The 10184-nt window shown below is 40.5% G+C and overlaps 1 protein-coding gene across 1 annotated transcript; it reads right to left on the bottom strand.

Annotated features, from left to right (window-relative positions):
* Positions 1-939: 939 nt before the first annotated feature.
* Positions 940-8768, bottom strand: SNRPB2 (small nuclear ribonucleoprotein polypeptide B2). The gene is made up of 7 exons (XM_041477289.1): positions 8704-8768; positions 8378-8465; positions 6415-6587; positions 4590-4730; positions 3412-3462; positions 1805-1893; positions 940-1323 (listed from the first exon to the last, which is right to left on the bottom strand). Exons 2-7 carry the CDS (start codon positions 8439-8441, stop codon positions 1164-1166), a joined length of 678 nt encoding a protein of 225 aa, XP_041333223.1. The 5' UTR covers positions 8442-8465; positions 8704-8768; the 3' UTR covers positions 940-1163.
* Between the last annotated feature and the right edge of the window lie 1416 nt (positions 8769-10184).

Genomic DNA, 10184 nt, shown 5'->3' with positions numbered 1-10184 from the left:
TCTTGCCTGGCATTACCTTGCACGCCCCACCTTGACCTGCCTACTGCTTTCTTCTCTAGCCTTGCTTTGTTTTGCCTTTCTCATCCCTTCCCTTGCCTTTCCTACCTGACTGCAGGAGGAAAAATCCAAGGTTATGATGGAATAACTGTAATTTTTGCTCTTACAGGCACATTGGAATGCTTTTCACTTGCAAGTATTAGAATACTTGTGAAATCACCAAAAAGAATGAAAAAGTACATAAATGGAGATAGGACGATAATTGAAATGACTGTGAAAGAGACATAATTTTGCAATGTACTCTGGGAGCAGGTGTAACTTCAATTTTCTAAGTCTTGTGCAAATAAACATGGTTTATGTTGCAGATACAAAACACTACAGGTTTTTAAAGTGATGTTTTTTCTGAAATATTTAGAATAGTTACAACTCACAATACTGTATCTGATTACTTCACTGCATCCAATGTATTTCATGTCACACAAATCCTATGAAGTTTTTAACAAATGAGAAAAAATAAAGTAAATCAAACCTGAGAAACCCAGCATTAGGAGATGTATTTTGGAAAAGCCTGGCTAAAAATCTGCAACTTTTGTGTTTCTTCTCAGGACTTGCTTCTACTGCCAGCCACCAAGACAAAACCAAGTTAGATCACATTACTGCCAAACTGTAATCAATTTCTAACTATACCTGGGGAGAATAACCACTAAGGGTAAGCTATATTTCCTAAGTGAAAAACAGCTGTCCCCTTGATAATGAGGTTGAATGCTGGGTTTATTTTGAATATGCTGGCATTCAGCATGTCTGATCATCCTTTTGCTCTGGAAAGAAAGCTATTTTTAGCACTCACTTCTGAGAAATAAGGGCCACCTTAAAAGCTCCTAAACTGAATAAAGCCCTGCAAGGCTAATCAATAATGAGACAGACTTGAGGAAAAAACATGGCTCAAAAACAGCAAATTTATATTTTATTTTATAAAAATTAGTATTTCAACAGAAAGTTACTAGCCGAGTGATCTGTGGAAATTTTACATGTGCCCTTGTCATTGTGGCAATTCTATTTGAGTCTGACGTTTCCTGCAGAGAACAGCAAACATGCTAGCTGAGCAGAGTATCAGTGTTTTAAAAAGAAAACACCTATCCACAGAACTCCATTACAGGAGTATATAGTTATTTCTTCGCATAAGTGATTTTCATGGCATGAGATGGAGTGATCTTGAATCCCTGGAGAGCGTCTCGAGCAGCCCCTGCTTGGTTCTCATTTTCGAACTCCACGAACGCGATGTCATGGCGCCCTGGCACTAAGCGTACTTCTTTGAATCCGGGAAACCTTTAAAATAAGGCGAGAGTCAAAAAATACTTCTTAGCTCAATAATAGATCTCTCTTCAGTACCTCCTTATCAGAAGCATCTACTAGTGCAATAGTAGAAAATTGAAATTGAAGGGTTTTACATGTTCTATCCTTAGAACTATGCCTCAATGAAGGAATATTATGTGGAAGCAGTTTAATCAGAGCTGTACACATACAGGAGCAATCTGACTAGTTTTAAAACTGCTCCTGCTGTCCTACGGACTTCAGTATTACAGTCACCAGCTTAAATCCAGTGCATATTGATAGCAGATAAATCACACAATCAAAACCAGCTAAAAGCAAAATCAGATCTGATTTGCTTTCTGAACCAAGTCATCAGAAACCTTGGCAGTAAGACAAACAACTGAAATACCTTCAGAAGGTATTTGTTGTCAACTGAGAAAACACACACAGGTTACAGAAGAATTCAAAGGAGAAATCATTTCTATTCAAAACTTACTGATTAAATAACATGGACAGCATCATCTCATTTGTTTCCTCAGGCAAATTATTAAGGAAAAGGATATAGTTTGGTGGGTTATCAGGCACCTGCAACAACAGAAGATCAAAGCTCAGAAGACTATACATAGTTGCATACAGTTCCATTGCATCTGTCTGCATGATTATTTGAACCAAGATTCACATTTCTTTAGTTTTGCTCGTAATGTTATATCTGGGCTTCACCACGCCTTTATCAATATGCAGACAGAGCCCCTTTGTTCTTTTACGGATCTATTAATTTGGAGAGTTCTTACTTCCACAAAAATCACAATACCATACTGTCTTAGATGTCACATTTAAACTCAACTAGTCAAGAGCTGACACTGCAGTACTCTCTGCACCCAGGTGCCACAGTAGTGGCTGCAGAGCTATTCAAGACACCTGTAAGGCAGTGGTAGAATGTATGGACTTGCATCCTTCTGGAAAGCAGTGGGAAGCCAAGACCTATTTACCCACAGTACAACCAAAATACTGAGTATCTTTGGGCAATCAAAACTCATAAAATCCACATGGTTTTATTACAGAGCTCAATTAAAATGTCTTAATTAGAAACCCCTTTAGATTTAGAGGTTCAGTCTTGTAACAGATTTGCTAATATGGATTTGTAGCCACCCACCACAAACAAGGCTGAGTAGTCATTTGCTGATACTGGAATCTTCAAGTCATCAAGTAAATTATAAATATAAAAATAAACTGGACACCCCAGCTTCAAATATCCTCAAAGCAGTGCCAAATAAAAAGCCTCAGAAGAACAATCTCCTTCTACTGATGGAAATATTCCAGGTAGTGCCATTAGAAAATAAACTTATGAAGTTCAAAGAAATACCCAAACACTCAGTGTTGTGCTTTGATGCAAACTGACATACACATTGTGTCTGAAAATCCATGGAGCAAGACCTTTTCCCCTGTTGATTATGCATGCAATGGCAGTACTCGAGAAAGATGCAGGGCAGGCAAAGATATTCTTCTATGGTACTTGCTCTCCTGAAAATCCTGGCTCTTTACCACTTTCACTTCTAACATGAATCATTTAGAAGGTCACTGAGCAGACAAGATGAATGAAGTGTAGGCAGTTGTTCCTACATCTCCACACAATCCTTTGGAAGATAAAACACTTATGAGAAAAAAGAAAAAGTGAGCCGAGAACCCCCAAACTCCTGAAATAAAGCACTTAGGCAGATTTGGCATCCTGTGTTGTCTTCCTTTATCTGCTACCAGAACAAAGTAAGTTAAAGGGAACTTATTAGCAATGAAAAAAAAAAATTAAGAATCCTTCAACTGATACTAAGCATAGTCCAAATTTAAGAACCCAGTATGATTTGGTAAAAGTGCTGTTTTCTGTATAGTAATGAGAAACTGCAGATTCTCATTTCCTGCCAACGAGATACAGTAAAAAAGGGATTTGTTTTGTTTGTTTACTGTCATGTAGCTGTTAGACAAATGTCTCATAGGACAAAAACAAAGCTGTAAAATATATCCTCAAGTTTCCATGTGTAACAAGCTATTATTCATACAGAATAATTACAAACATTAGTGCTTTTAGTGACAAAAATAAAAAAACATTACCTGATTCTGTGGTGTAGTCCCTGGGGCACTGGCTGAATTCTGTGTTGCTCCCTAGCAAATAAGTACAAAATAGTATTACAAAGGTGCTCCATTAGAAAGAAACAAGCATATATCACTGTGTTTCTCTACAATTCAAGACATATGTTAAAGGATTTTTTGAGCTGCAATCCAAGAACATTTGGTGCCTACAAGATACTTCCCAAAGGGAAAAAATTGTGTGAATTTTGCTTAGCTTCAAAACCAGGCAATCAAAAGAAATAACATCAGTACTACCTGATCAATCTAATGGCTGAGTCAAGCATTTCTCCACATTACAGAATTTCATTTAATAGACAGAGAGGAAGTAGTTTTGAAAATGAAGCCCTAGAAAGAATCCTGGTTTCACCTGGGATAGAATTTTCTTCTTAGTACAGTGTGTTCTGAATTTAGTATGAAAGTAACACTGATAACAAACTGATGCTTTGGTTGTTGACAAGTAGTGCTTGTTTGTATCAAGGACTTTCCAGTTTCCCATGCTCTGCTAGTGAGTAGGTGCACAAGAAGTCAGGAGGGGGCCAGGACAGCTGACCAGAACTGGCCAAAGGGACATTCCATAGTACAGAATATCATGTCCAATATATAAACTGGGGGGGATCTGGTCAGGTGCCTTGATGTTTTCTGCCATACCCCAGCACAAAAGCTACTAAATGTTCTTACTTTAGGCAAGTTAACCCTTAGTGGAGATAAATCCAACCTAACTCCTATTAATTTAACATGGAACATCTAACATCTAACGTAAATGAATTGTCTTGTTCTCATTTGCCATTTAGGCAACATGGAATTAAAACACTGAAGAGAAAAGCTGGTTGAGCACTTGAAGCCAGTACTAAAGATAAGCACACTCTTCTTTTTTTCCTTTTCTTAAGAGGCTAGTTTCTACTTTGGTTTTTTGTACCTTTGCCCTGCATCTTTAGTTTCATCTGAAATAGCAAAGGAGGGAAAAATAGGAACAACAAGGACTACATAACCAGCCCTCTCTCCTTCACCTTCTAGTAAATGCTCAAGAGCTCTAGATAATCAACAGACCCCAATTCAGGGAATAGAAAAGTAACAAAAGAAAACATCAAGTCCTAAACAAATTATTTAGAACAGCTCTTGTGTGTTTTTTTTTTTTTTCCCTGAACAGAGAAGCAGCTTACCTGGATAACCTTTTTATTTGGTGCGTTTGCTGACTGTTCCAGAGTTTTAGCTTTCTTCTTTTCCTTTCTTTTTTCCTTATCAGCAAAAGTCCCACGCATTTTAGAGATGATATCAGAGTCTGTTTTTGCATACTGAATACGCTTTTTAAAAGAAAAAAGAAAAACAGAGTATATTCTGCAGTTAATAATACTGAACATTTTACACCACTTACATCAACTGTGTATTTACACTTTTTTTCTGCAGAAACCTTTTATATTAAAAACATTGCTATAAAGTGTAGGTACACTTATAGAGCAAACAATTCTCATAGTTTTTTCTGAACACAATTACAGAAGTCTAAAAAAAACCCCTAATATGGAAATTACTAACTTTAGCTCATTAAAATCAGAACTCCATTTATTTAACATCTTTTTAACATCTGTCAAAGCAGCACCTACAGAGAGATACATTTGAGCTACACAGAGGATATCTGAGAAAACTGGCACTAGCTTCTACTAAAACTGTGAGTTTTCAGTCCCATTTTGAAGAGAGTTAAAATTTGACAGTGATTTCTCAGATCTCTGCAGAAACATAAATTTAACAAAACCCAAACTTCTTAAACAGAAAAGGCAAGTATCCACCTTAATCCCAACAGGATTGCATAAATGCTGCTGTTCTTTTGACAAAGGCCCCCCACAGCTGAAGGTTAAGCAGATGCAGGTATAACTATACCAGTGTGCAACATTATTATTTATGCACGCAATCCTATTGTTTTTCCTATCAGAGACTACCTCAATACAAAACTACACAACAGCTTAATATTTTTTAGTGCTTTTGTTTAGTGCTTAGAGTATACAGGCTGCAGGCAATATGCAGAGGCAAGTTCATGTGAAAGCTTATGAAGCCTCAATCCTTTTATTTCTTATTGAGTTCTACTGAGCACAAAACTCCTTAAGGATAAATGGTGGGCTGAGTTTGCAAAATTCTGTGTTAAGGATTTAATTAGAGAATCTGAAGGTGTTAAGGCAAATAGCTTGTGGCTCAGCAGCACAACTGCTTCCTTCAGTGCTCAAAGCCGTGAGCTGAGAGCCAGTAGAATTGTACCCATCCATTGCTGAAGTCGTGGGCCATTAGCATGTACTGTCACACCTCACCAACAGTTGCAGAATTAAGAGATGCCTAATTATCCAAGCAGACAAGAACAAGGCAGGTCAACTGTGCTATTCTGCATATTATGAAGTACATTACTAAATCATGTTCTACCAACCAGCACTAAATATTTGCTTCACTGAAGTTATACTGAAGTACAGTTACTTGGTTTGGTGATCTACATTCAAGCAGAACTAGCCATCAATCAGTGGTCACATCTGGAAAGCAAACTGGAGATCTTCACTCTTCTCACTGTTACCTCAAAAAGGAAGCATCACATTCCAGCTATTCATTACCAACCTAAGAGTAGTTAATGTTACTCTACATAGAGTAACTGAAAACTAATCCAATTTCAATAATATTATAGAATTAATTTAACTGGCTCAATGGAAGACATGATGAGTAAAATGAAAACTTTAAAACTTAAAATCTTAAAAACTTTAATCCAGCATAGAAAAACAAAAAATCCCCCACTAAAAATATCTAAATGTTAAGTTCAAAGTGTGTGTGTTGTAACTGCAGTCTCTTCAGCATCCCTCCAGCTGGCACAACTGCAGATACTCATCAGGATGTGACCTGAGTAATCCTTTGGCAACAACTACACAGGAGAATTCACTCCCAAGGGGCAAGTACCAAAACACTGTATCACACCATCAGGGTATTTTTCTTCTTTACAAAGGTAACAAAATAACTTACCATTGGTTTCCCATAAAATGGAAAGCCCTGTAGCTGTCTCAAAGCATTGGTAGATGATCCAAGTTCTTTAAATATAACAAATGCCTGTCCTCTCATCTTCATGGTTTTTAAAGCCACAATGTCGACCACATGACCAAACTGTGAGAACAACGCGTACAGGGACCTCTTCAGCTCTGGGGACCAAAACAGAAAACAGAGATTGTAACAATAAAACAGATTATAACAGGTTACATGCATATTTCCACTTCTACCTAGTCTGCTGTCCTTTGGAAACAATGTTTTTTATAAGCTTTTGCTCACGCAGTGAGTACATGAATTTGTCCAAACTGCTGCATCATTACAAGTTTACTTGTCCAGGTTTTGTAAACTGGTGTGCAACATTCGTTTTCATACTTCAAGGATTCAGGTAGTGAACAAGTTATAGTGCCATGCATTCTACCATTCCAAGGGAGTAACAATTGCATAAAGGTATGTAAAAACATATTTTCATGCAGGTATATGCACACACACACCCTCACACAATCAAGTAGGATGCATGACAGCCATCTCAAACTGATCAGAAAATCAAAACTGAAACAAGCAGCAGTAAAGAAATATGATGTAAAACAAGAATGCAGCAAAATAGTAACTACCTAAAGGCTAACTGAAGTTGGAAATTTTGGTTTTAACTATTGAATAAATTTTCTCACTCACAGGAAATATTTTTTCATATTCTGGATCCAAATTACTTCTGTATGGGATTACTGCAGCTTACGGCTGCAGTGGATTTACTTGAATTACCTACAATAACCTGAATACATGCCAAATTAAACCTTAGCACTATCCAAACCAAGCTAAATAAATAATCTGTACTGTGTAATCATTCTAACACAAAACCCTTACATTTGAAGTTATTTTAGCAATATAAGAATGCTGCCTCTTCTTTATTGATGTTGAGACTTGGTAACACCAGTCCACTGTCACTTTCTCCACCTGCTCCTGACTAACTACACTATGTATTTTTTTAATTAAAAGAATGTTTTCTATCAAAACATTTTCCCTAAAAATTACTTTAAGACCTGTATTAAAATAAAAAGTAATTTGTAATCTTAACAGTACAAAGCAATTTGTAATCTTTGTATTTAACCCACGGCAATCCCATGAGATTTAATAAGACCAAGTGCAAGGTGATAAACCTGGGTCAGGGCAACCCCCAGCATCAATCCAGGCTGGGGGATGGACAGATGGAGAGCAGCACTGAGAAAGACTTGGGGTGATGGTGGAGAAGGGGCTGGACATGTGTACCCACAGCCCAGAAACCAGCCATGTCCTGGGTTGCACCCACAGCAGAGTGGGAGCACCCTGTGAGCCCCACCTGCAGGGCTGCAGCCAGACCTGGGCTGCCCAGCACAGGAAGGACAGGGAGCTGCTGGTCCAAGGCCAGGAGGCCTCCAAGTTGATTAGAGGGATGGAGCACTTCTCCTATGAAGAACGGCTGAGAGATTTGGGGCTGTTCAGCCTGGAAAAGAGAAAGGCTCAGGAGTGATCTAACTTTGGCCTGCCAGTACCTGAAGGGAGCCTACAAGATGGAGAAGGACTATTTACAAGGGCTTGGAGTGACAGGACAAGGGGTAATAACTTCAGACCGAGAGGAGGCTTAGATGTGATACTGGGAGAATATCCTTTACTGTCAGGGTGCTGAGGCACTGGAACAGGCTTCCCAGAAAGGCTGTGGACTCCCCATCCCTAAAAGCCTTCAAGACTGGGCTGTAGGGAGATCTCAGCAACCTTGATCTAGTGGGAGGTGCATTTGTTTGCTTTAGCTACTGTTGCATTACAGGAAAGCGCTTTCCTAGAGCTTGGCTCGTGATTCCTGCTCAGCACTTCAGAGCCCTCCGGGAGCTCCTAAACGCCCCTTTGTAAGGCAAGTGCCGTGTGCAAGTGAACGACCAGGCTTCGCTGGACAACCAGAAGCGACCCGTACCTTCCTTCTTGATCTTGTCATTGATGTTGTTGATGTAGATGGTGTGGTTCGGCCTGATGTCCATTCTCGGCGGCACCTGCGAACCTGCCTGCGGGCAGAGCACACAGGAGAGGCGTTAGCGAGCCCCGGCCGCGACAGCTGCCAACGCCGGCCACCCCTCACACCCCTCACAGCCCCGGGCAGCGGCACCGCGAGTGGGGGGCGGCTTTTCCGTCCGTCCGTCTGTCTGTCCGCCCTTTCCGTGCGGAAGAGAGCTGCGACAGCAGGACAGGACCTCCAGAGAGTGCACCCCGAGCCAGCCCCTTCTTGCTCCCAAAGCCCCTCACCTCCCGTCTCCCGTGCGGCCCGCGCTCTCGATGGCGGCCTGCACGCCCCGCCGGGACGCAGCGCAGGCGCCAAAGCCGCGCCCAGAGCAGTCGATGCGTCGAACGCCGATAGTGCCGATGGGAGCGGCGGGGGCCCGAGAGCCCCGGGATGAAAGGGAGAAAACGGGATAAAAGCGAGATGGGCATAAAAAGGACCGATAAAAAGGGTCAAAGCTTGTTGATAAAAAGGGATCGAAGTTTGTTGTCGGCCGAAATGGGCATTTCTTGCCCCAGGGTTTGGCTCTGTCCTGTCCTAATGGGGTAATAAGCAAAGAGAAGTGATTTGTTGTTTTTTTGTTATTGTTTTTTTTTTCTTTTTTTTTTTTTTTTTTGTTTTTTTTGTTTTTTTTTTTTTTTTTTGTTTTTTTTTTTTTTTTTGGTTTGGTTTTATTTTTTTGTTTGTTTGTTTGTGGGGATTTTTTCCCCTGTTTTTGTCTCTTCACAGCACCTGGAGCAGCAACCTGGGAAAGCCCAGAATGGTTTAAAGGTTTGGGTTGGAAGAACCTTAAAGGTCATCTAGTAAAACCACCCTGCCATGGTCTTGGGCGCCTTCAACTTGACTGGGCTGCTCCAAGCCCTATCCAGCTGTGAGAAACGACTGCTCACTTTGAAAATTTGTAAAGGTTTGTTAACCCTTAACAAAAATACCACAAAGGACTACATAAGGAAAAAGCTGCAGCGCTGGGAGCTGCCCCTCACGGGTACCGCGTGGCCAGGTTGTATTCAGGGTGGATGCTCAGCCCTTCATACCCCTGGGGTGCATCAGCCAGCCCTGGCCCCCAAAATCTGTCAGTCAGCTCTTCTGTGCCGTTTATCGGTGGAGACTGCTTTCCTGTACCTTTCCTGGAGATCAGGTGTTGCCATGCCTCACCCCCTAAGCAACAAGGTTTTCCATTCCCACCTGCCCCGTGCAAGGGACACGTGCACACCTTTTTACCTGTCCTAGAGAGCCCCAGGTCTGCTGGTCTCAACACAGGGGGAAAAGGGAACCATGGGGAGGACAGAGGACATCTAAACTACAACAACATAACTATACATCAATAAAACTTTTCTTAGTATTCACACAATAGTTACCTTTTAATTACGAGAGCCAATCTGAGAGCCAATCATCTATAACACAGCCTAGCCACGAATGCCCATGCCACAGTTTCTCTGGACAGCCTGTGCCAGAGCCTCACCATCCTCACGGTGAAGTGTTTCTTCCCAACATCCGGTCTCAACCTGTCCTCTTTCCCTTTGATTCCATCCCCCCTTGTCCTGTCACTCCATAAATTATATTGAATTTCTATAAAAGATTTTTTATTCTTCATTAAAACACTTGAGTATTTTCTACCATTGAAATTTTTTATTTTAAAAGGTTTTTTACTTTTTTTTTTTTTTCTTGCAAGACAAAGGTACTGTAAAGTCCTGCTACCTTCAAAATGGTTAAATTTTTGGGGAAC

This window comes from Pyrgilauda ruficollis, unplaced genomic scaffold (genome assembly GCF_017590135.1).
Source record: "Pyrgilauda ruficollis isolate IOZ18807 unplaced genomic scaffold, ASM1759013v1 scaffold4, whole genome shotgun sequence".
In the NCBI taxonomy this organism is placed as follows: Eukaryota; Metazoa; Chordata; class Aves; order Passeriformes; family Passeridae; genus Pyrgilauda; species Pyrgilauda ruficollis.
This window is presented reverse-complemented; position numbering and strand designations above follow the sequence as displayed.

What these genes read in the sequence shown, in the direction of transcription:
- SNRPB2 (XM_041477289.1), bottom strand. Translation starts at nt 8,441, where the DNA reads ATGGACATCAGGCCGAACCACACCATCTACATCAACAACATCAATGAC. An exon ending in GGACTACACCACAGAATCAG is followed by an intron (nt 1,894 to 3,411) that starts GTAATGTTTTTT and finishes CTGTTGTTGCAG; the next exon opens with GTGCCTGATAACCCACCAAA. An exon ending in CTGTCCATGTTATTTAATCA is followed by an intron (nt 1,324 to 1,804) that starts GTAAGTTTTGAA and finishes CTTATTTTAAAG; the next exon opens with GTTTCCCGGATTCAAAGAAG.